Source organism: Chinchilla lanigera, unplaced genomic scaffold (genome assembly GCF_000276665.1).
Source record: "Chinchilla lanigera isolate Chin_1 unplaced genomic scaffold, ChiLan1.0 scaffold00208, whole genome shotgun sequence".
NCBI classification, from domain to species: Eukaryota; Metazoa; Chordata; class Mammalia; order Rodentia; family Chinchillidae; genus Chinchilla; species Chinchilla lanigera.
In genome coordinates, this window is record NW_004955609.1 from 225,969 (window position 1) to 252,617 (window position 26,649).

At 41.3% G+C, this 26,649-nt stretch overlaps 1 protein-coding gene across 2 annotated transcripts; it reads right to left on the reverse strand.

The window, feature by feature from the left end:
• Nucleotides 1-1,455: 1,455 nt before the first annotated feature.
• Elspbp1 (epididymal sperm binding protein 1) lies at nt 1,456-16,019 on the reverse strand. 2 transcript variants are annotated; one of them, XM_005414929.2, is made up of 6 exons: nt 15,950-16,019; nt 10,625-10,762; nt 9,903-10,049; nt 5,992-6,150; nt 3,357-3,521; nt 1,456-1,737 (listed from the first exon to the last, which is right to left on the reverse strand). In XM_005414929.2, exons 1-5 carry the CDS (start codon nt 16,017-16,019, stop codon nt 3,364-3,366), a joined length of 672 nt encoding a protein of 223 aa, XP_005414986.1. In that variant the 3' UTR covers nt 1,456-1,737; nt 3,357-3,363. The 2 variants fall into 2 exon arrangements, with proteins under 2 accessions (XP_005414986.1, XP_013365575.1); XM_013510121.1 differs by lacking the exon at nt 1,456-1,737 and having other exon boundaries at nt 2,755-3,521.
• Nucleotides 16,020-26,649: the final 10,630 nt, after the last annotated feature.

A 26,649-nucleotide genomic window follows, 5' to 3' on the forward strand; every position in this document is an offset into this window, starting at 1 on the left:
TTGCTTATTTAGGGGAGACCATCTGAAACAGAACTATAGCAAATGCAAAGGCCCTGAGGCAGGAATACACTTGTGCTTCTGGGGAGAATAGCAAGGAGACCAGGGTGGCTAGGGGGATGAGTGGATAGTAAGAAGTCATAGTGGACTGAAGTTAGATCGTGAAAGGATGATTTCAGAGACCATCTCAAGGATCTGTGGGATTTTTGGCAGAAGAATGGCATGGTCCAGCTCACCCTTTGACACTCTGGCTTTCCCATTCCTCAGCTCCAGCTCGTTCTGTTTATACCCTCATCCATCCACTCATCACTTACTCCTTCAAAAATTATTTGCTAAATACTCTGTACCTGGCACTGTCCCAGTCGATGTAAGCAGGGCAAAGGCGGGGGACTTGCCTTACATTCTGCAAGAGTGCAGGGTCCTCTGCGCTGACACAAATGCTCTAGATCTGCTCCATCCATCAGGACAACCACAAGCCCTGTGTGACTACTGAGTTTTCAGCCTTTAGGGCCGAGACCCTGAATTTTATGGCATTATTTTATTAACACAATTCTGTTGATGAAGAATATTAATGGCTTAAGTTAAATTTAAGCAGTCTCATCTGGCTAGTGACTGCTGTAATAGGGGGAAACAAGCACGATTTCATGCAGCAACCCAGGGGTTATTCCGAGTCCTGGGAAGAGCCCCATGCTAGGTTCTGCTTTCTTGGAGGTTATATTCCAGTGTGAGGGGAGAAGAAAAATGATAGTATTTAAGAGAAGCTCAGATTGGGGTTAATACTTTGAGGGAAATAAAATTAGATGATTGGACACAGAAAGAATTTGGAGAGGGGTCCCCATTGTGCTGGGAGTGTAGACTGGTGCAACCCCTGTGGAAATCAGTGTGGAGAGTACTCAAAAAACTGGGATTAGAGGTTCCATTTGACCCAGCTAGTCCCCTTCTGGGTATCTTCTCAGAAGAATTAAAAACATCATATCACAGCGATATATGTGCACCCATATTTATAGCAGCACAATTTGTCATTGCTAGATCTTGGAAACAACCCAAATGCCCATCCACTGAGGAATGGATAAAAAAGATGCGGCATTTTTATACAATGGGGTACAACTCAACCATAAAGAAGGATAAGCTGGAGACTTTTGTAGGTAAATGGATGCAACTTGAGACCATACTCATAAGGGAAATAAACCAGACACGCACGTGTAAACATCATATCGTCTCCCTAGTGTGAGAAGCTGAAAGAGTAAATAAGATCCCAAATGTACAATAGATATTGTGAAATGGGAAGAACTTCCAAAAGGAAAGAGAAACTGGGCTGGGGAAATGGAGAAAAGAAGAAAGAGGAAAAATATATAAATACACACACACACACACACACACACACACACACACACGATAGCTGAGATAATTATACTGCCAATTTCTATTAGTTCATTGAAAGAAGCAGTTAATGCTTCTATTGTTTGATCAATTGTGCATGCCATGAACCACCATACCTTTCCCACACGCCCACCGTCACTCTCATGCAAGAAGGCAGCAAGGCAGCACCTAGGGTTGATTTAGGACTTCTTTATTGGTGGTCATGCCACATTTTCCCTCTTTCTTCAGTAAAGACCGTATAACTAAGTGGTACGGTATTTCTAAAAGTGATTTTTCTGAGCTTGAAAGGTGCAATGAAAAAGACAGACGAGGTTCTATCCCCAACACGGCAGTCTTCCTCTGAAGGTGTTTTTCTTCTCCCTGAAGAAAGAATCCAGTGTCAAAGTTCAAGGAATAAGTATGCATTGGCTCAAAATTATGGTATTTTCAATACAAATAACTTTGTTGCAGATATGTTGCCACACACCTCTAATCTCTGTTATCTGGGAGCCAGAGACAGGAGGATCTCAAGTTTGAGACCAACCTGGGATACTGAGTGAGACCCTGTCTCAAAATAAAAAGTGGTCAAGGATATAAGAGGATGGTAAAGCACTTGCCTAGCATGTGTGAGGCCCCAGTCCCATCGCTAGCATTTCACAGAAGGTGAATGTGTATTGATATGAAGACTCAATGAGAAGTAAAAGGAAGTAGTTAGGCACCTTCCCACCATGTGACTCAGGGGTATAAGTCAATCAATGAACAGTGGACCTGTTAGTCTCACCTTTATGGTAATAGAGGTGGGTGACAAACCTGCAAAGAGATGGTCTTGCTGTAAAGCAAGGACAGAAGAAGGAGGAGGAAGGAAAGGAAGAAGAGAAGGAGAAGAGTAACCAGTAACAATATAAGGAATCTGGGCTCAGAGGGAATGGGATTCTGGAATCAACTGTTGATATCTGCCATGAGCATGGAGAAGGAATAGTCAAAGGGCCTGCAATGAATTTTGGAGTCTGGGAGCTAAAAATATTCTTAATCTGAGCCACACACTGCAGACCACTGTGTCTGCTCTTAAATGTCCTCCCCGTTGAGATTCTCTCCAGAACTCTAAACCCACTTCTTTTCCTCTCCTCTATTCAGGGAAGATATTTCTTACTGGTAGACAATAATACAGGAAGAGTCACTAATTTGGTATCATCCATAAACCATGGGTATCGAAAGGGCCAATGCTGTCTGAACCACCAGAATTTTCCATCTTGGAGGAAGCAGTAGTGGTGTTTTGTCCACACACTGACCAGAAAGTTTTCTCTTTGTGTCTAGATTCCAAAAGTCACAGAGTGATGAGGTCAGCTGGTCTACCCAGGAAGTCTAGGGAAAATTTCTGTAGTTTAGAGAATGCTGAAGCTAACCCAGGGGCGGAGCTAGCAGGAAAAGACTGGGAGAAAAGGACATGAATTTGATCTTGTAGAGATAGTGGGTGACGTATTGGCTAAGGTTGGGAAGGGACCTCAAGGGATAAAGGAAGCAAATTAAACCTACACCTTTTCTTTGGTCAGCTACCCAAATGGTGGTAATGGATTAGGAACATGATGGCAGGCCTTCTGGGGGCCAGGAAGTCCAGGTTGTCCCCTTTTCCAGTTTGTCTTTTTGTATCACCTTCTGTTTGAGAAATTCTACTTTTCTAATCTTTCACACCTAAAGCCTCCCATGTCTGCAATTTGGAATGATACTTTTTGGTGTTTGAAAAAGCCTTGTCATCCTCGTTCTGCTCTCTTGCTTTGCAGGAAAATCCTAATTCCTTCTAGCCTTCTAATTTTGGAAGGTGTTCTTGTATTTTCCCTACCTTAGCTTATTTTTAGAAAGTAGAGCCCACCTTGCTAGGAACCTCAGTTGATCAGACATGCTGGGAAGAACAGATCTCACTTTCCTATCAGTGACACAGCTAGATGTGCTACCTCTGTCACCTGCACATCAGAGGTGCACCCCAGTTCGGTCTTGGCTCTCACCTCAGCCTCAGCAGTATACCCAGGTATGATCCTGGTCATAGTTGTAGGAAGTTGCACACCACGAGAGGTTTTTTTCTGATCCTTTGCTGGTGCAGTTAAAATAATTCTTGTTTTTATAATTGAATGGGAAGTGGCAGGGAAAACCAGGTGCCAATGAGGACATTCCTAGGCAGAGGAAATGGATAAGACAGGTTATTCCTGGGAGGTTCGCACTGTAACCCGGGCTTGGGCTTCAGAGTCCACCTTAGGTTCAAAATCAGGTGCCTGCTGCGTGTGCTACGCTGTTTGGGTTTAGCCCAGAGGCTCCCACTGGAAGAGCGTTTGGACCCCATTGTATATGTTAGGAGAATTTCATGGGCTGAGTTTTCTTCCTCGCAAGTCATCTGAGTTTAGGACTTGGGAAAGGGTGGTGGGGAGAGAATGGAGAAGAAGGGCAGAGTGAGAATCCTGGGAGGGAAGGAGGAGAATGTTCTGCCACCGGGAGGGACTAAGGAGTGGAGTAGAGGCACTCATGGGACAAATTTCAGTGGATCCTCATTTTTCATAGATTTGTATTTGCAAACTGGCCTACTCAGTGAAACGTATTTGAAGCCCCAAAATGAATGCTCACGGTGCTTCTGCAGACCCAGCAGATACACACAGTAGTGAGGAATTGGAGGCCCCTGATGGATACATTCTCAGCTGAAGTCAAGGGAGGTGATACCGCCTGCTCATTTCTGGTCCCCTACTGTGAGCAAGTGCCTTTTCCATGGACCAGTACCATATCTTTCTAATTTGCATAGTTTTTTTTTCCTGGCAATTTCATTGCTTACAATGGCTCCCAAACGTACTGTTGAAATTTTTACTGGTGTTTTTACACACGGATGTTGTGATGTGCCTTATGGAGAAAATACACATAAAGTGTCCTCCAGGCACCTGCGGAAATGCTGTTGGTGTGAGTTCAGTCATGAATTACAGTGCTGTTGGCTGGGAATTGATTGAGAACGAATCAACTAAATAAGATATCTTTTAACAGAAATACCTCCAAGCCAAGGTCACGCCTTGATCAGCTGACAAACTGTGAGCAGAGGCTGGTAGGAATCTAACACCAAAGGAGCAGTGATTTAATGTTTGCAGTGACTTTATAAATTACAACTACGGCGAATAAGCATAACTAGCTGTATCTTCCAGTGTAAATGACTCACTTCCAGGTGAGTCATCATAGAGGACTGAACACCTCCAGACACACAGAAGACCCTTGAACAGAGACTACAGACTTAGATAACCTCAAGAAATGGGGCACGAGAGGCAAGGCTCATCCCTGAGCAAAATGGTACCCAAACAGGGCCTGCTGCACATCGCCCAAGCACAAAACTGAGTGCACTTTCCCAGGGTTACAGGTTTCTCTCTCTCTCTCTCTCTCTCTCTCTCTCTCTCTCTCTAGGTTTTCTCTGATCACCCTGCCAGATCTTGGTTTGAAATCTTTTGTTAACAAAAAATTATCCAAAACTTGAGTAACATTGAATAACATTGTCACACGACCTTTTAAAGTCACCCTTGAACATCTTCCAGCAAGCCCCTAAAAGCCATTTGTTATTCTAGCTCAAAGTCAGCATAATTTTTCTGTAGATATATTTGGATTTGTGCACCACACAGTCTCCGTCACAGCTACTTAACTCTGCTGTCGTAGGTGGACAGTAGCCGTGGTGCTCCATAACCCTGCCGTATTCCAATACAATTTTTGATGGGCTCTGGAGTTTGAATTTTATATCTTCTAACTTGTCACAAAATATTATCCTTCTTTTGATTTTCCCCAACCATATAAATAGGTGAACTCTTTTCTTAGATTGGGGGCTGCACATATATAAGAATTTATCCAGATTTTTCACTGGTGTTAGGAAGTGTACAAAGCCCTCCACTAGGGAAAATATAACTGCCTGACCTACTGTTTGCTATTGACTAGACGCCCAGACCCATCAGCTGTTAGATGTAACATGTAGAGGATCGACAGGCTGTGAAGTATTTTTGTGCTATAGATGCAAATAATTTCTACCTAGTGGATAAGATTGCTCAGAGGCTTGATTGCTCTTTAGACATCAGTGGATGTTGTATCTAACTTAGCAATCTTTTCCAGCTCAGCATTTCTTTTACCTCCCTTCAAACTGGATTTCTATACTTCTTTTCTACACCTTTATTATTTTTTAAAACTTTAGCATATGTTTACCCTGTATTTATAGGAGTGGTGTATAAGATTTTGAATTTTTATTTTGCCACCTTTCCCTTGGCTCTTGTTTTGTTTTGTTTTGTTTTGTTTGTCTTTTTAAGACAAGGTCTCGCTATGCAGTTTGGGCTGAACTTGAGCTCACTTTGAAGCCCAGGCTGGTTTCGAACTCACAATGACCCTCTTGCCTCTGCCTCCCGAGTGCTGGGATTACAGGCGTGCGCCACAACGCCTGGCTCCCTTGGATCTTAAAACACAGTTACACATCGTTAGCACTGTTTGTTTCTCAGATTTATGAGAGCGAGACTCTCTGCCTTACTCCCCCCTCAGTGCCCGGCATAGTGCCTGGAACACAATAGGGCTACATGTGGTATTTGTTGAGTAATTAAGTGAAAGAATTCACCCATGCCCAGCCAGTCCCCTCTCCCAGATTACTTGTGTCTGCACAGAAGCTCCACTTTCCATCTTTATCCATGTTTTCTGTGGTTGGGCACCAAAGCTTGTTGCTTTCATTCTCAAGGCATTCTGTGATCACACTGTTCCTGTACTTGGAGGGGAAGATGCAGGGCTTGCTGAAAGAATTTCCCCCGTACTCTGAAACGATCATACAAGTTGACAGGTGTCAGGAGGAGGAGATGGAAAGGGCTTCCATTTAACACACGCAATCTGCCCTGAACTTTATTTCATGAAGGATCACATCATACCAAGCCCTCCAAGCAACTTCATGGGGATCTATTCTTTACGCCTTACGGTGGAGTGAGAACCAAAGCCAGCAACACCCACACAGCTTGCTGTCCACATGCACAGGACCTTATTGTTCTGTGATCTTCATCAAGTTAACTCTACTGATCTAGGGAACTCTTGCAGGGAAGATAAGAGTTGCCAATAGCTTTACTGTACATTCTAGGAGCTTCTTGAAAAATGATTTAAATAAACATTGGATGTGGCTTTTTTCACTTAGTTTAAGTCCTCTAGGTTCATCCATGTTGTGACAAATGACAGCATATTCTGCCTTTTTAAAGGATATATAGTATTTCAGCCATATATATATATAACTTTAGAAAAACTCCATTTATCTGCTGATGGGCACACTGATTATTTTCCTACCACAGCTATTGTGAATAACGCAGTGAATATGGGGGTAAAGCTATCTCTTCAACATGCTGATTTCATTTTCTTTCAAAATATACTTAGAAGTGGGATTGCTGGATCACGTGGTTGATCTTCTTTTATTTTTCTGAGGAACTCCCACACTGCTTTCCGTAATGGCTCTGCAAATTTTCATTCCCCCCAGCAATACCCAAGGGTTTTCTTTTTTCCACATCTCTGCCAATCTTTGTTACCTTTTATCTTTTTCATAACAGTCAATTTGACAGGTGTGTGGTGGTTTTAATTTGAAAACAATCAATTCATAAAGTAAAGAAAAAAAAATCAGACTGCTAAACTTCTCAGTAGATGTCGTTTTGGTAGATCACTCACTCTACTCACCTCTTTGAATTCCTCCTCTCAGTTTGCCAAGGTCACCAACCCTACACCACAGCGCTGTGATCCTTGCTTAGTTCACATCACAGCCCCACCTTGAAAGATCCACCAGACCGCCAGACCTCGTTCATCTCCAGGCTTTGCTTCGGTATTCCATTAATAATGTCAAAGTTGTAATTGCCCTTACTTTGGTGTTGCAGTTTGTGTCTGGAGTATACATGCCCCAAAGGCTTAGTTGCCCGCCTGTTGTGCTCTGGTGGAGGTGGTAGACACTTTAGGAGGTGGGTCTCAGTTGAAGGAAATAGGTCACGGGGGACATGCCCTTGAAGGGGGTTGTTAAGGTTTGTGTCTGAATTCCCTGCAAAGCCTCATGCAGTCATGGGGTGAGCTTCTAGAGTTTATGATTGATTCACGGTCCAATATTGGAATTATGGATGTGAGTGCTACACCCGCCCTGGGGCGGGTAGTTTGCATACAATGTAAGGGAAGGAAAGAGGCTGTTTGCCGCCCCGCCTCCCTTTTTGCTGTTGTTGCTTTGGCTGTTTTCCACCGCCATGAACTGTTGCCCTCTGCCCTGTGCCACTCTGCCTTGGAGCCAGCCAAGTATGGACTGAAACCTCCACAAACTGTAAGCTAAATAAACCTTTCCTTCCTTAATTTTTGGTGTCAGGTATTTTGTCTCAGCAAAGAGAGAAAAGTAATCAAGACATGGGTGTAGTGGGACCCTGGCTCCTTCCTCTTCCTCTGCTTCCTGGCTGCCACCAGGTTTGCTACAACAAGTGCTCCCCACCATGATGTTCTGCCTTACCACAGACCCAAAGTAGTGGTGTGAAGCGACTGTGGACCAAGACTTCTGTGAGCCAAAATAAATCTTTTCTCCTTTCAAATTCATTGTTTCAGGTATTTTGTCACAGCAATGCAGCACTGACTAACACATTCAGTAAGCAAGAAGCTTACACAATTTCTTGTGGTGTTATACAGGGAGTCAGAACTTGATGAAGGGTTTGGTGTCTAGAGGCAATAATGACAAGTGATTGAGAGCACAGTTCTGAAGTTTGGGCTTCTTGGCCTCAAATCACAGCTCTTCTACTTAACAAATGATTCTCTATAAATAGTTTCCCCATCTGTAAAATGGGACTAATGATTAGATTTATCTTACAGGGGTCATCATAAAACATATATGAGCTATTTCATATGAAGTACTTAGACCACTATCTGACACAGCAATGATTCCTATAAGTTAACAAGATAAGGTGTGGTTTTCTTATGGGTACCAGGAATAGAACTCAGGACCTCACACTTGCCAAGTAGGCGCTGAACTACTGAGCTAAATCCCTGGCTCCAATGTGTAATATTTTTTTAAAAAAAAACTAACATGTTCAAGATCACACAGTGATATATTACAACTTCCAAGTTCTAACTCAAGTCCAGATTCCACGCCTATTTTCAGGCTAGTAGTTTTGATGGTAGCAGAGGAGAAGTCACATTTCTTAGGTACCTATTGTGGCATCACGAGAAATCCTACATGAGAGACCCAATCTTTACAACATCCTGTAAGGTCAGCCTCAGTGTCCCTATTGTACAGATAATAAAAATGACCAAGAGGTTTAACAACTTTGCAGTGTAATGGGGAAGCCAGAGCTGAGGGGGACCTTTTCACATACATCTGTTTAGTGACTTGTGGAAATTATAATTTATTACCCCATCCAAATTAAAATAATACATTACTTGTATCACAAGTCTGAGGGGCTTTGTGGTATTAAGCATAAACAGAAACTTAGATGTTAATGTTGGAGTTAAATTGTAAGGAGATTTGAAAAAGACTTACCTCTGAGTTAAGTTGTAAGAGATTTGAAACAGACTTATATCTGTACAGGGCACTATGATACTAATGTAAAACTGTGATCTTTACCAATCCATCCATTTGTTTTAGTGTTTAAAATGGTAGCAACAATGAGAACATTAATAATGGAATTTAGAGGCAGGAGTAGAGATGGACAAAGTTGGATGAAAAGTTAGGTTAAGTATTAGGACAACATTATGTGGGACTTAAGGATAAATTAGTTTAATGTTAGGAACACAAGTGATGGATGCCTTGAGCTAGATACGATAAAATCAAGGTTTGATATGGGGTTAGGACTTTTTTAATGTCAAGGGAAGAACATAATGAACATAATGAAGATTTTTATGTAAAAATGAATATGGCCATGGACAAGGACCTTTCCATACACTTTTATCCCTTTGGAGGCAACAGTGCTTAATGAGAGGGCATGGGCTTTGCAGCTGAATGGACTTGAATTCAAATTCTAACTCCAGCATAGCCTAGGAATATGATCATGGAAAGCACTTAATTTTACTGGGGCCATTTATTGAATGGAGTGGGTTGGGCACTAGGACTTTCTAGAGCTGCCATGGAAAGATTCAACAGGATACTATAGGCAAACCTTCCAGGTCAGAGTCCAACACACAGAAACCACTGAATGAATGTTGGTCCTTACAAAGTTAGAGCTAAGTGTAGAATTAGTATTAGATGTTAAAGTACATCAAAATGTATGGAGCATCTGTCAAGGGGTGAATTTGGTTAGTGTCAATTCTAAAAACAAATAAACAACCAACCCCCCCCCCCAAGCAAACAGTATCAAGACTACATCCTATAAGTTTAGTTGTCAGGATGCCTGGTCTGCTTTGTTGGTTTTTAGGCCTTGGGGAAGGTAACCGCAGGAAATGCCTCTTGTGTGGTGCTCTCTTTGAGAAGACACTTGGTTCTCAGAAGTGCTACCCCGAGTTGCCCACATCCCCTCTTGATGACAGCAGCTGTGCACCTCCCTTCCCACCACACAGCCCTCCTGGCTCCCCCAGCTCACCATTCATCTCACAGTACTTCCACTGCTGCTTCTCATCAAAGCTGGATGTGACTGAGCACCACATCTTTCCTATGAAGCTGCCGTCTGAGATGCAGCTGTTATGGCTCTTTCCACGAAAGATGAAGGGGAAGACACAACGTGGGTAATCTGTACAGGACAGAATTCATGAGCAGCCTAACTTTGTCTAGTCAGCCACAGAACAAAGTCATTTTATCATCCATCCATCAATCAACCATCAAAGTACAGGCCACATAGTTTGAAAGAGACTTTTTTGAACTCATTTCATCAAACATTGGGTTAAGCCTACTCATATCCTCTCATCCACGAAACTTCTCCAATGGGGCTCCCAGGCTCAGTCTAGGATGTTCACACCTGCCAAACGAACATATCTGACATACTTTACATAGTATCTCCAAAGTAAATCAGTGATATCACCAACAGATCTATAAGGGGCTAAGAATCTTGTTTGATTTATGACCAAGAGATAAAGTCAAGATCATGATTTACAAAAAAAGTTAATGTTACTAAAAAAAAAAAAAAAAAAAAAAAAACTCCAGTGAGGTAAAAAAGTAAAATTATCCGGATGTTGATATCTTCCTGCAGTTCACATGTAAGAAATAAATTCAAAATTAATTAATAACAAATTAGATAGACATTTTATAAATTAGTTAACATAAGTAAAGACATCGTAAGCTCCTGGTCTGTGGTATTCTGTCGCTCACCTTCAATCATGCAGTATTTCCACCTGCCGTCGTAAAACGCTCGGGTTGAACACCAAGGGAGGAAGCTGTTGATTTTGGTGCAAGTGAAGTAAACAGACTCCTTGTAAGTGAAAGGGAAGACACAGTTCTCTCTCAGTTCTGAAGGACAGAAGAACAAAGGACGAGGGGTAAGTCACGATGGATGAGATGCATCTTGGTTTGGTCTTTGCTTTGGTCTCTCTGCCCCCCTGTTACCGTTCTGAGCACTCAAATTTCTCTGCTGGCACAATCCTCCTCAGCACATGCAGGTCCTCATGAGGCACTACACTAACATTTGCTAGAAACAGCACGGGGAAAAAATGGAAATAGAGCTTTTACAAGTGGGAATGGGAAGAAGGGTTTGAGGGGAGGGGGAGGGGACAGAAAAAAGAATTAGGATGTGTTGTGTGCCTTTACAAATTTCCACAACGAATGTGATCATTATATGCTATAAATGTGTATAATACAAAAATAAACACAAGAACTATTCATGCCTCCTGATGAGTTGATGCCCCATCTTTCCCCACAAAATTAAAGCATATGCACACCCTTATCCAAGTCTGAAAAGACTTTTGTGAGGCTTCAGCAAAAGGTCTCAACAATTTGCAAGCCTGATGTACAACTTCAATTTGCAACATAAATGTTTGTGAAAAGTTAACAAGGAACAAGATGCCCTGAAAAATGCTCTAAGATATCCACATTAATACTTAAGCTGAGCATCAAACTTCCTGATGCCATCTAAGCATGCATCCAGTTCATATTTGCGTCAATAGTAGTAGGGGAATCTGGTCATGGTGGCACATGCTTATAATCCCAGTACTCAGGAGGCTGAGGCAAGAGGATTGCTGCAAGTTCAAGGCCAGTCTGGGCTACCAAGTGAGTTCAATGCCAGCCTGAACTGCATAGCAAGACCCTGCCTCAAAAAAGAAAAAAGAAAAAAACAGTGCTAGGGAAGTTTCACATGCAATAAAGACAGCTAAGGCATACTATTCCCCAGGTCTCTGTTTATCAGAGTACAGAATGGACACCATTAGTGCTACATAAGACACATTAGGATAGATTACAGGATCATGTTAGGCAATGCAGAGACACATACTAATTTTGAAGCATACTGGCAAAAAAAAAATCCCTTCCAATGGTCTTTTCAATCCTTCCAATTGTACAGAAAACTTCAATTTAATACTGGCATTTCTCAACCACATCTCTAACACTTAGAAATCTCCCATTTTAATAAAAAAAAAAGAGTAACATTCAGGCTCAAAGCTGTACTTGAACAACAGTATCTGGTGAAATTTCGTAATAGGCTTTTTCATAGAATTTTCTTTTATTTATAATTGCTATATGTGGGCAGTAGTAATGCTTTTTTTCCATTACAAAGTGACATAAATCTCGTTGAAGGAATTTATTACGGTGAAGCAAAATGAGAAAATTTAAAGAAAATTTTTGAATAAATAATAGTGTTTGTGATGTGGTAAATATAAGGAGAGTGACACTTGGATGTGTACAATTCAGGAAACATAGACTTTGATCTTTTTATATTTTCATATGCAAACAAAGACTTTGTCTTTTGCTTAGTGTATTCACAGGACCTCAAATGTCCATTTGCTCATAGTAGATGTTCAAGAAAAAGCTGACAGAAAAAAAGCAAGTTGATAAAATGCTACATCAAATAAAACAGGTCTCTCATTTAGATGGAAACTCATCAAAGGAGATTAATATGCAAATGAGAATTGAATAATAGAGTGAATGAAGATGTCCTATTGTTTTTCACCACTCAATAGCCCTAGAGATTAATATTCCCTAAAACATATCTTAAGAAATGCCATTCCAGCCCAAACTCACTGTGTGAGTTCACACCTGTACAACATAAGGAATAATTTAACATTAATACTTTTTTTAGTTGAACTGGAATAAAACTCATCTTTCTCATCTGCTAGTCCCGGACCACAGCTCCCTTCTTTCTCTTCTCCCCTTCATTTTCATCCTTTCTTTCCTCACTCTGAGGAACAAAAAGAAGGCTCTGAATAAGGAACTTTGGCAGGTACTTTCTGCATGAGCAGTGAGTTTTGGGTGGAATGATGTTTGTCATTTCCGGGTTCAAAAGAAGTCCTGACCAATCTTCTGTATTATTTTTCTTCTCTGTTTGCCAGCTCAATAGTGAATGATTATTTTCAGTAGAAAAAAAAGGGCAGTGATCGCTTCCTGGGCTCTGTAGACAGTGTTTGAGACACTTTTGGTTGTTACAACTGGGATAGCAAGAGACTGGCAGCTGGGTCTCTGGAATCTACCACTTGGCCAGGATGTTGTTTAACACCTTACGGTGCATAGAAAAACTCCCAGAGGAGAGACTCGTTTGGCTCCAAGTGTCAAAAGGACCAAAGCGGGGAAACTGAGAAAGAGGAATGGGCAAAGGGTACTGAGGCCCCAGCAAATGGTGAAGAAAGAGAAGAAGGAGTTTGTTCTCTGGTTCCCAGCAGAAGAAATTTTGCAGTGAACATTCACACAAACCTATATTCCTACTGAGCTACATCACTGACATTGTGGAGTGGTTCCAACAGTTAGTGTCCTACCACTACAGGTGGACAAGATGTGGTCTCTGTCTTCAAGCTCCCTAATCTGGTCACCCCACCCCTTGTTCTGTTTCAGATTCTTACACTGCCTAATCTGACAAGGGCCTTGGTGGGGCTGAGGGATGAACTGCACGGAGTGGAAAAGGCAGATTTCCATCTTCCAGCCTCAACAGTAGGTTGACCCAAGCAGGGATCCCAGTGTAACACTGCACTTCTCACCTCTGGGTCTCAGAAAGGTTGAGCCACATTTTTGAGGTTTTTTAACCAATTCAAATTTGGAAAGTGTTGGGAAAAACACCTGGAGCATCACTGACCCTTGACTGATATTAGCAGCCAGGATCATCATGGTCATCATCCACTGTCATGAGCATCATCACCATCATTGTTGCTGTCAATGGTTTTCCACAATCACGGACACCACTGAATATGTGGGATACTGTGGTGAGGGAGAGGACTGAGGGCTGCATGTGGAATTAAGGTTACTGTGGGAATTGTTAGCAAGAATCGACACATAATGAATACTATTAGCCATCTGCAAAGTAATACAACAGATGGCCTAATCTTCTTAACTGGGCTACAATCTTCCATAATCCACACCCTGCTGACCTGCTGTTTTCACTCCCTGATTAACATTTCTTTGACCTTACCCCCTACTCTCTCTTGCCTTTGGTCATACCCATAATCCTGTGCTCAGTGCCTTTCTTCTATTTCTGATTCTACTCCCTGCATCAGTAATCTTCCTTATGTGTCAAACAATCAAGTGCTGGGCTGGAGAGGTAGCTAAGTGGTAGAGCAGTTGCCTAGCATGTACAAGGCCCTGAGTTCAATCCCCAGTACTGCCCAATACACAAAAGAATAGTCAGAACCAATCTCTATACCTGCATTTACCAATTTAAAAGGGTTATTAGGTTGTATATCTACACTTCCATTTGCTGTGAGCTCCCTACATAGAGGGTGTAGATTTTATTTATAACTGCATTTGTGGTCCATAATACAGTGCCTGAAACTTAGGGGTCACTCAATAAATGTGTACTGGTAAATCTGCTTGTGAAATGTGGAGAGGGGACTTGATGATACCAAGTTAATCTACAGGAATGTGGGTGTGGTCTTTGGAATGTATGGTCGACCAAGATCATAACTAGAAAACCTGATACCCCAAGAAGTAGCTTTTTCCTTATTTGAATAAACAGTGAGTCCTTAGCCTTTTAGGTTAACATACTTAGCTGTTTTGAGAACTCAGAAGTTTTCTCTAGGAAAATATTTTCTAAATATGCCCTTGTAGGGACTCCAGAACCGTGAAAGTGGAAGTGATGTATGTTATTGTCTAGCCTTGTTAAAAACAAAACAAAACAAGCAAATAAATACCACCACCACCCGCCACCTCCAAAAAACATTTTCTCCAAGATCCTGTAGATTCTCTTGAACTTTTCCTCTCAGCTAAAAGAAAAGAATCCTCAAGGAACTTTGAGATTCTAGGGATTGGTGGAGCCCCAAGATGGAAGGAGTGTAGGCCCCTGAATGACCACATGGAACGTTGCTTGCTGACCAAGTGTCTCCCCTCCTGGGCTTTGTAGGATTGTATTAGTCAGTTTTTCATTATTATAACAAACACCTGAGATGAGCACTTTATGAAGAGAAAAGGTTTGTTTGGGGTCAGGAGTTTCAGTTCGTGGTTGAATGGCCCCATTGGCTTTTGGTCTATGGTAAGGCAGCTCATTCTGGCAGGAGAAGGAGGCAGAGCAAAACCACTCATCTCAAGGCCAGGAGGCAAAAGAGAGTGAGGAAAACCTGGGGTCCCATGATCCCCTTTAAGGCCAAGCTTGTAGTGACATGAGGACTTCCTTTTAGGGTCTAACTCTTAAGGGTTGTGCCATCTCCCACTAATACCATGTGCTAGGGATTAAACTTTTAATACCTAGGCCTTTGGGGTCACTTGCTGTCCAAAATGTAGCAAGGAACAAGAAAAAGATTTGTGTGTGTGTGTGTGTGTGTGTGTGTGTGTGTGTGTGTGTGTGTTAAACTATCCTGCTAAGTGTGCACAGTTTTTAAATACAAATTCAGGGTTTCATGGACTCTTACATTCATCTAGTGACCCTGGTTAAGAATCTCTTGAATAAACAATGTGATCATCGAAGAATCAAAGTGCATGCAAGTGTGTTTTTTGAGCCTTATCCAAGGGAGCAGGACTTTTCAGGTTGCAAATGATTTTAATTGTAGAAAAGGTCTCATTGTGGCTTGAGGGAACTATGTAGAATCAAAATTTCCCTGTGTCCTATGTCCACACTTATTGTAGTCTTTGGTGGCTCATTTAGACTCCTAGATACATTAAAATTATAACTATGGCATCCAAGTTAAGGTCTGAGGGTTCAGCCCACTAGAATTAATTTTATAACTTTTCTTTTCAGTCAACATATTTACTTCTCCCCTATTGTGAAAGACATTTGTTGAACACTGTGAAAGACACTTGCATTTGTTATTTTATTTAGTATTCAAAATAGCCCTAGGAGGTAAATATCATTATTTCTACTTCACAGGGTGGGAACTGACTTCAGAGAGGTTACACTGCTCAATCAAGGTCACAGGCAGAAGATGTAGCAGATCCAGGGTCTAAATCCCAGGTCTGTCTGAGATTTCTGCTAAGCCATCCCCGCCCTACATGGCTCTAGAAATTTTAACTTTGGCCTATTGATTCTTTCCCAGTCTGTAAATCCTCCCCATTATTTTCTATTATACTCACCCCCCCTTGTCTCATAGGAGTAGAGGAGGAAGGTCGTCCATCCCAACAGATAACTGGACCATTGAGTCATCTTGGCTGGCTTCTTGCTGGACTGAAGGAAGACAAAGATTTTACTCCAGCAGATCATTTTCTTCTTCCCACTAACTTCCAGGTTCGATGTCATGCATGCTATTTTTATTTCTATCCCAAACCGTTAATTAAAAATTTATATTCATGGAAATGAACAGTATGTCCATATTTATATCTATATTTCATGGGGAGGAAGGTGTGATGGAAGGATTGAAATATTTTGTTGAACACTTGCTTTATTCCAGGGTAAATGTTCAACGCATTTTATGCCAATTGGTTCTTATAAATCCAGGGACTTTAAAAAAATATCTCCACTTTACAGATGAGGAAAGTAATGCTCTGAGAGATCTGGGTTAGTTACACAATGAGGAATGGCAGGACGTGGATTCTCAGATGGCTCATGCCCTATGCATCACAGGAAAAGTAACAATAGTTCAACATCTCCCTCTTGGTTCACACACCTCTCCTTAGCTGGATATCAGAGTCCCTTAGTGGTTAACATTTACTGTCATCACAAACCATGACAACCGCTCACTGTATTTTCCTTTGTGCCTTCTCTTCAGTGATACACAAACATGCCAGTCTAAGGAGCGACAGAAACTTGGAGTTTAGAATTTGTTCTACCCCTGGCCCCTAGTTATTTAATGTATACCAGATACTCTGAACTCATTTTAATGACCTAAAGAATAGGAAAGACAATCTCCAGTTTACTTAAGACAGAAGCTGAGCCTTGGGAAGAAAGTAACTTATCCAGGGGTCATAGATGGTAGATGACAGCTCTCAAAATGAATGCAGATCCATTTATACCAATGAGAGCCACTTTTGCAGTATAGGCCTTTATTTCTTCATATATAGAGTGTAGGGTGATAATCCCTACCTCTCAGGATGGTCATGAGGGTCCAACTAGACCTGGATATGGAAATACTTTGCAATTGTAAATTGTTATTTGCACTTACAAATGATTAAAGAAAAGGTAAGGACAGTTCAGGAGAAGCATCGTATGGTACCAATTCAACAACAAATCCAGATAACTGATGGGGAATTAAAAGTTCAAAGCCATCATACAAGTCCTCCAACAGGTAGATGGCACCCGAGGCATAGAGTACCTGCCAAACTATTCTCTCTCTTATCAGTGCTTGGCTCCCCTGTTACTTATGGAGCATGTTATGCACTACGCCATGCCTCAGACAAGATTGTTTGTTTTCCCCTGAGGGATCCAATCTCATTCATGGACTAATTATAATCCTCAGTGGTTGGTTGTTTAGACTATGGAGTTGGACCATCCTTGGACAGAGGAGGCTGAATGATCCAGATTCAAATGCCAATTTGACTGTGTACTGGTAGGGTGATAGCAGGGGCACAATTTAAATTCTGTATGCCTCAGCTTCATCATCTGCAAACCTGGGATTCCTAATCCTATGTACCACACTTGCTATGATGATTAACAGTGATGATAAAGAAATAACAGATAAAACTCTCCAAGTGTTTAAATCCATTATAATCCCTACAGAAAGTCGCCTAAGGAAATGGGTACTATTATTATCCTCATGGATAGGATGAGGCAAAGTAAGTTGAAACACCCAGAAGAGGACCACAAATATGAGGGAGTTTGTAGCTGACCTTCAGGAATTTGACTCTAGAAACCAGGCTCCCAACCACTGTGTAGATGGTACTATGTTTAGGCTGAGTCTGGGACTCCATGTGTGCTAATAGACAGTTCCAGCCAATCTTCACTTCCAAGTGTCAGGACTGTATCTTCAACTGCCGCCTAGACACATCCCCCAAGATACCACTCAAGCACCTCAAATTCCAAGACTTGGCTTTTGATACATGTTCCGAAGTATGCCCCACTCCTTAGTTCATTTGTTTCATTGCAGTGCACTTCCCAACAACCTAAGCTGTAACCCTGAGGGTGAAACGTTGCTGTCTTCTCTGCTCTCCACATTTACCAATCATCAAATCCAGTTAGGTCTGCTTTCTGGATAACTCCTGGACCCATCCTCTCCTCTGTTTTTGCTGGTGCTGACTGAAGACAGCTCCCCACAATCTCTCCTCTCGACCATTGTTGTGTTCCCTTGCTATTATCCTGGCCTTTGGCTTTGGCCTTTTTCATCTACAGGGGTACTTTGGTACCCATTTTTCATTGGCTTTCAATGGCATGATGAGTACAAAAAAAGAAGAATACTAAACAAATTGTCTTAGTGAGTCATGAGGCACGCAACACCAAATTCTAGCTTGTGTGTTGAGTATCAAACATAATGAACACTGGGACAAAGTTTTCATGTCAAAATGCATTGAGTACCAAGTTCATCAAGTTTCAAAGCAGTCGAGTACCAAGGTATGAGTGTATTTTCCACAAGGCTGCTGATAAAGTCTTTCCCATTGCACACTTTTATGTATTTATTTAGAGGCAAATATTTGTAAGGCACATGAAATGTGTGGGATAAAGGCTGAGACAATGAGTGTACAGCAGTGTGTTAAGCAGGGAGGGCCTCTGTCTTTAGCTGGCTGAGGCCACGAAGGAGATAGACACAAAGTGACAATACCAGCAATAGCTCTTTGTCATGATCATGGCTATGACCGAGGAGAGTGGAGGCAGAGAAGAGGAAGCACTAGCACATGGTTACTTTTGATTGGGATGTCAGGGAAGGGTCCTCTGAGAAAGCCATATACTGTACAATCCAGGATGAGAGGAGAAGGAGCTGGAGGAACTGGGGGTGGGGTTGGGGACTCATCCAGGCAGGAGCTGAAGAAGTGCAAATAACCTGAGATGGGAAAAAAAAACCAGATGTGTTTGAGGAATCAGCACGGCTGAAGCTGTGAGAAAAGAGTGAAGCCAGAGGGACACTTGGTGCATGGATGGGGTTGGACCCCATGGAGCTTTATTTCCTTGTGTTCTAAGTGGAGCCGATACTGTTAAACAGATTAAAGTGGGAAAGGGTGGAATTCATTAACTCAAAATCCTTGTCCTTCATCCAGGGTCCATACTCCATACCGCAGTCTTCCCCTCAGAGCTCATTTCCCATTTCTCTTCCCCTCCCTGGACCTGCCCCAGCTTCACTGACTTTTTTATAGATTGTTGTGCAAGACGTGCTTGCTTATGCCACAGGGCATTCAAGCTTGCCTTTCTCTTCACCTAGGACACTTTTGCCCCTATGTATGTGTAAGCCTTGCTTCTTGGTGTCATAAAGGATTTTATTCAAACAGATGAATTGATGACAATTAATTGTCTGGAATATTAATGAGCCCACTTGGATCAAGTCATGAGAAATGTTCTTGGGATGGTTCAATTAGTAAACTGTAAGGAAAGATATAGAAGCCAAATACCCATATCGGAATACCCAGGCAAGGATTGTGTTATTCTTTGTGCACTGGCACATTCAATGCTCGGAGGCACCTTTGTCCTGAGCGATGGGGTGGTTAGATCTGGCATCCGGCCACTTATCACTGTTCATTGATTGGTAGGAAAGATCGTGTCATGGGGCTGGAGAAAACCACAGTCAAGGGTGGGTACAGTTTTCCCAATTGTCCAGAGAGAGAAAATAAAATCCACCTAAAAATCTTACGATACAGGTGGACAATCTAGAGAGCATTTTGTCAGTGACAGAGGGGGGAATATGAGCCAGATATTAGTTACTGTTTGTGGCAATGGAAGAGAGAGAGAGATTTTGCCACTTTCTCTAAACTCTTTAGTAGCTACTTACAACCTTGCCTCAACCAAACCCCAACAGCTACTCCTTAGTTACTTCAACAATCAGTTTTCAGGCCCACTTTTCCCCTCAAGATTCAAGAGCAGTTAGCAATGTTTTCTTGTTTGTTTGCTTTTTGCCTAGATACTAAGATCCATACAGGCAGAAAATCACAGTGCTTTAAGGTACTCACTCTGCAGCTGGACTGTTCAGGTTTTAAACACTTACCTCTCACTACGTTTTGACCTAGGCTTGGTGTGGAGGCACGTGCCTGTAATCCCATCGCTCAGAAGGCTGAGGTAGGAGGATTACTGTGAGTTCAAGGCTAGCCTGGGCTACATAATGAGTTTAGGGCCAGCCTGGACTACATAATGAGACCCTGTCTCAAAAAACTAAATCAAAACAAAATAAAACAACAAAAAGTACATTTTGACCTATACTGTTATTCCATGCTCTGGATCACAGTTGTTCATCCTTAAAATGCAGATGAGGTGGAAGCAGAAGAAGGAGAAAGAGAAAGAGAGAGAGAGAGAAAGAAAGAAAGAAAGAAAGAAAGAAAGAAAGAAAGAAAGAAAGAAAGAAAAAGAAAGAAAGAAAGAAAAAGAAAGAAAGAAAGAAAGAAAGAAAGAAAGAAAGAAAGAAAGAAAGAAAGAAAGAAATGAAAGAAAAAGAAGGAGAAGGAGAAAAAGAAGAAAATGGGAGGGCGAGAGGATCATTGTTGCAGTCTCAGAATATTACCATGAGGTACTGAACAGATGCTTCAGAAAATACAAAAATGCCAACCTTCGAGTCCCAGGAAATCTGTCCACATCTGTACTTCTTGGACCTGTGAATGTGTTAAGTTCCAGGAATAAAAGGGACTTAACAGATGTGATGAAGTTAAGTGTCTAAAGACAGGGAGTCCTGGGTTATCTAGGTGGACCCAATGTCATCACAGAGTCCTTATAAGAGGAAGTTCAAAAATAATGTGACAGTAAAAGCAGAGATTAAAATTATATTTGGATGTGGCCATGAGCCAAAGAAAGAATTCAGGCAAACTATAAGCTGGGAAAGACCAGGAAATGGTTTCATCCTTAGAGCCTATGAAAGGAACACAACCTTAACATGTTATTAATCTTAGCCCAGTGAGACTTCTGACTTACAGAACAGCAAGAGAATAAATAAATATATACTGTTTTAAGTCAGTTACATATATGTTAATTTTGTTACAGCAGCTACAGGAAGCAAATACTTACATAAAGTTCTCACAATACTGCTTGACATATAAAATGTGCTTAATAAACTTTAGCCATTTTTGTTTCCATTTCCACTGTCAGTCATTCTGAGAGACGTCCAGAAAAAAAGGGTCCAAACCTTTGGGTTCCTCCTAAGTAGTTATGTGGCTCTGAGCAACATATTTCATACCTCAGGCTTCCCAGTTCCAGAGTTAGATATATGTGTGGTGGTGGCTCTGACAAAGAAAAAGCACCTGGATATGACTTCTGGCTCATCTATGTGACCTAGAATAGTTCCAATATGTGTTTGACTTTCATTTTCTTTTCTTCATCTGGGATTCCTTAAATCTATCCCATAGGATTGTTTTAAGAATTAAATGATACAATGAAGGGAGACTTCTTGGTATATAGTTGGTGCTCAATAAATGATAGTGGTTAACATTTATTGAACACTTGCTGTAGGCAAGCACGTTTCTGGACACTTTGCATTTTTTATTTTTATTTACTTAGTAATTATTCTTTTAAAAAATTATTGTAAGCAACATGTAATAGTTATACCTGTTTCTGAGGAATTGGCATATGTATATAACATACAGTATCTTGATTGTTTTTGATCTTCTTACTCATGCTGGTTTCCTTCCCTCATTCCCTTTCCCAGCTCTGAAAAGTCTCCCTTTTTATTTCCTATTATCTGTCTTTTATTTTATTTTGAGGCTCCCATATAAGAGAAACCATGTGTTACTTGACTTTCTGTGTCTGACTTTTTCAGTTAACACTATGGTCTCAAATTATATCTGTTTTCCTACAAATTGCATGATTTGATTCTTCTGTATGGCTGAATAATATTCCACTGCACACATACATCACAATTTCTTTATCAACTTATCTGCTGTTGTGCATCTGTGCTGCTTCCAGAGCATAGCTATTGTGAGTTGAGCTGCTGTAAACACAGGTACACATGTGTCGCTATAGTATGATGTCTAACTCTGGGGGAATATATCCAGTAGAGGAATACATGGATCAAATGGAATTTCTGAGCAATTTTAAAATTCATTACTTAGCCCCGTGTGGTGGCGCACACCTGTAATCCCAGCACTCGGGAGGCTGAGGCAGGAGGATCGTTGCAAGTTCGAAACCAGCCTGGGCTACAAAGTGAGCTCAAGGTCAGCCTGAACAGCATAGTGGGACCCTGTCTCAAAAAGACCAAAAATAAAATAAAATTTATTACTTAACCATCACAAAACTTTGTAAGGCAAGGACTATTGTTAGTCTGACAGAAAAACAAAGCGTGAAAAGATAACATCCAAATAGGTAGAACCATGGCTAAACCAGACAGTATGAAGAACCAGTCATTATATCAAACTTCCATGTCACCATGGAGAGATGCCTTCCTACAGAGCAAGTAAGGTCTTGACAGGGCTAAGTACAGTCATGGACTGAAGCTTCTCAACTATAAAATATTGTGCCTGTGATTGTTACTATCCACACTGCCTTTGGTTCAGAAGGGTTGCTCAGTTTTCACGAAACAAAGTGAAGAGTTGGCACCCACATTGGGTGGGTTGAAGAAGCAATGACATAAACCAGTGACCTCCCCGACTTTGACAACGCTCTCTGTGCACAACAAAGTCTACTCCAAGGTTGATACTTCAACTATGTGTTAAACAGATTGCCATTGGACTTGACCTTGTTCCTCGGTCATACATCATGATCTTATCAGTGGTCAAGCCAACATGCTTCAGAAATTTTTTGTTTGGCTATTAAACAAGTATCATATATTCTATCTCATTTTTCTAAAGATGTGTCAAAGCAGGAGACCACAAAATTTGAAAAAATTAGCTGTACAAGGGCATTTATGATAAAAAATAAGAAAAAAATATGGCAAGTGTCAAGAAGAACTAGACATAATTTCTGCCCTCTAACAGTGAGAGATAACACATGAGCACAAACATCTGTCACCCCAAATGAAAAATGATAGCAGCAGCCATAGGCAGTGGTGAGGCACTGACAGGGCCCTCAAGAGGCAGCTTATCCCACAGGCTCTGCCCGCTGGTTCTCTTAAGCCAAAAGTACTATGGCAGAGTGGTGAGAAGACATGGTACTAAAGCACCTCTCCCATGTAGCAGCTGGGTGGTCTTGCTTGGTCGTATCACCCTCTGAATTCCAGTTTCCAGTGACCACTTCTGTCAAGTAGATTATAACCAATAATAAAACCTATTATGAGAAATACAAGAGCTCACGGGGGTAAGGTCATTAGAATATTGTGTGTCTTCAAAATACTGATTCCTTTTGCTCCTTGTTAGCAAGCGATCCAATGTCTGAAACAGAGCCTCGTGTGAAGTCCTCCCTTCCCACCCCACAATGCCTCTTTTATTGCATTTAGGCTGCTTTTGGAGGGAAAAGTGACAGAATGTTGGGAACATCTCTTTGAGTCTAAGTTTTGTTCTTCTTAAAATAAAGAAGAGAATAAGCTTTCCTTTAGAGAGATGGTACAGGGCCTGGGGATTTAGCTCAGCGGTACAGCTTCTGCCTGGCAACCATGAGGTCGTGAGTTCAATTCCCAGTACTGGAAAAAAACTAAAAAAAAAAAAATAGGGAGATGGAACAAACATTCATGGAACAATAATAATCTTAGTCCACTATCAAGAATTTAATAGGCAAATCACTCACTCTACTTCTCTTCTGTTCTCCAAAAATTTAGGACACAGGCAAGCTTACCTTACCATAATCTGCCTTCACCTACTCCTTCAAATTTCTTAATAGGGAAAGGAACCTGTCCCCAAGTTCCCCTTCCCCACTTCCTCTGGCTTTCACCTCCCATAGCCAATATGGTGGCCACCAGCCACATGTGACTCTTGAGCTCTTGAAATGTAGCAAGTCCAAATTGTCCTATGCTGTCAGTATAAGATACTGATTTCTGAAGGCAAAAGCATAAAAGAATGTATATTATCTCATTAATAATATTTTTATACTTATAACATGTTCAAATCATAGTAGTTTAGAGATCATGGTTTCCATAAAATATATTATTAAACTAAATTATTAATTTCCATAAAATATATTATTAAACTAAATCATACCTGATTCTTCTTTTTAAATATAGCTATTGTAAAACTTACAATTCTAGATGTGGCTGGCCTTAGATTTCTAGTGGACCTTCTTTCCTTGCTGTGGAGACCTCAGATTCCTCTTCTCACACACTCCCAGGTTTTTGTACTTTTGAGAGATTTCTTCTTGGCCGTAGCTCTCACTCCTCATGAATAATCTTTTTGATTCTGCTCAATCTCTGGATTATCCAGAGATTGGCTAAATGGCTTTGGCCAGAGCCTGTCTTTAGGACACGACAGTGGCTCTCCCAAAGAGGGTTCTCTGTAAGTAGTTCTTATGAGAAATCAGTTTGGATGGGATTGCCCTGTGTGTAATTAACAATGTCCAACATGATCTCATGCATATACATGAGACCATTAAATTCAATCATGTGTACAATGATGGGTTCTTGCAGGGTCTGGGGTCAAGGACAAGAATATTTATAAAGAGAGAAAAGGGCACTCCTGAGTATTCAGCTACAAGGAGCTGGAGAGCTTTCAGCTGATTAATGATAAACCAAGAGCGCTAGAATTTTCTTTCAAGAAGGAAAGCATGAGAGAAATGAAACTAGCATTCTGAAATACATTTTCCAGTTTATCCTGACTCTTAAATATTGTACTACATCCTGGAATGTTTGGGAGAAACCTAAAAGCTCCCTCTGGGTATTTCTCAGGATACCAGGACTACATGCTGCAGTTGATTCTAAGTAGGACCATGCTAAGCACTTACTAAAGCCATACAGCAAATTAAAAGTGAGACCTGAATCAGTGTGACCATAAGTCAACTTTATGCCATGTTCTCATTTCCAAGACTTGATTATTTCCAGAATAAGAGGCTTTGAGGTTTTGGTTTTCTTGAATGGAGCCTCCTTTCCCCTGTCTTTTCTCTCTGTGTCTCTTTCTTTCTTTCTTTCTTTCTTTCTTTCTTTCTTTCTTTCTTTCTTTCTTTCTTTCTTTCTTTCTTTTCTTTCTTTCTCTCATATCTTAGTCATTCCTTTGCTGCCCTTCAGATTCTTCCTGTCATTTTTACTATATCTCTTCTCCCCCTCTTTCTTTCTCTGTTTTTGTTGCCTTTTCCCTCCTTATATTTCTTTCTGTGTTTCTGGATTTCTCTCTCCCTGCCTGCCTCGCTCTTTCTATTAACTCCTTATTTTAACATAGACTATGTAGTGGAATCACCAGAGAGATTTTCAGGTGTGGACCACAGAATGGCTGCTATCATAAAGACAAAAAATAGCAAGGCTAGTGAAGACGTGAAGGAAGGGACTCCTGCACACTGCTGATGAAAATGTAAGTTAAGGGGCTGGAGATTTAGCTCAGTGGCAAAGCGCCTGCCTGGCAAGCGCAAGGTCGTGAGTTCGGTTCCCGGTACCAGAGAAAAACCAAAAAACCAAAAAGAAAAAAAAAGAAAAAAAAGAAAATGTAAGTTAACACAGTCACTAGGGAAAAGAGTATAGAGGCTTCTCAGGAAACTAAAGAGAGATAATATCCAGCAATCCCACTTCTAGTGTACACCCAAAGAAACGGATACCAGCAGGCCAAAAAAGGCATCTGCACTTTCACATTCACTGCAGCATTATTTGCAATAGCTGAGACATAGAGGCAACCTAGGTATCCATCACTGGGTGAATGACACAGAAAATGGGATTTACATTTCCAAGTGAGTATTATTCAGCCTTAAGAAAGCAGGAAGTCTTGTCCAGAGGACAGGGGTTAGATTTCCTCTCCTCAAGCTTCCCATGCACCTACAGGCAATGGAGCCGTCCAGGTACCATGTTCTTCATGTCCTGTTGGGGGCAATAAGGGATGCCATTTGCTCATCACAAGCAAGACTGAAAACTTGTGGCACCCCCCAGGAAGTAGTGGCCAAATAAAATTTCCTGTTTCCTTTGGTGGTAACAGTATTTTCTTAAATCCCTTGGAGTGTGCAATACAAAGGGAAGGACACTGGCCTGGTAGCTAGCCAACCCCTTACCTGCCAGTAATCCCAAAGAGTCCTTACAAAGACTGGTAAGATCCAAGTTGCGACAAACTCATGACTGATTATGGGATCACTGATAACAACCTTCATGGAAACAACTTGAATTTATTCACTGTGGCTCTTACTGATCTGTATTTAATGACAATTACTCTGGTATTTCCTTTTCTGTATTTCTTTCCTTTCCAAGGATAATGGCTTAGCTTTGCAGCAAAGAGAGAAGGGGAAATGGAGAAGAAAGAAAAGGAGGGGGGAAGAGGAATGGAGGAGATGAGCGGAGGAGAGTGGGGAGGAAGATAAAATAAAAAAGGAAAGTAAAGATGAGAAGGAGGAAGTAGAAGAGAAAGAGAAAACAGAAAAGAGATAGAAGGAAAAAGAGGAAGAGGGCAAAGGGTTGAGAGAGGACAGACCAAAAAAGATGAAGAGGAGAGAAGGAGGAGGTGGAGAGGAAGTGAAGAAGGAGGAATAAGAAAAGAGAACAGAAGGAAGAAGATGGCATTTGGGGAAAAGAGATGAAAGAGGATGAGGAGGAAGAGGAGGAGGTAGAGGAAGAGGAGGAGAAGGAGAAGAAGGAGAAGGAGGAGGGGGAGGAGAAGAAGAAGAAGGAGAAGGAGGAGGGGGAGGAGAAGAAGAAGAAGAAGAAGAAGAAGAAGAAGAAGAAGAAGAA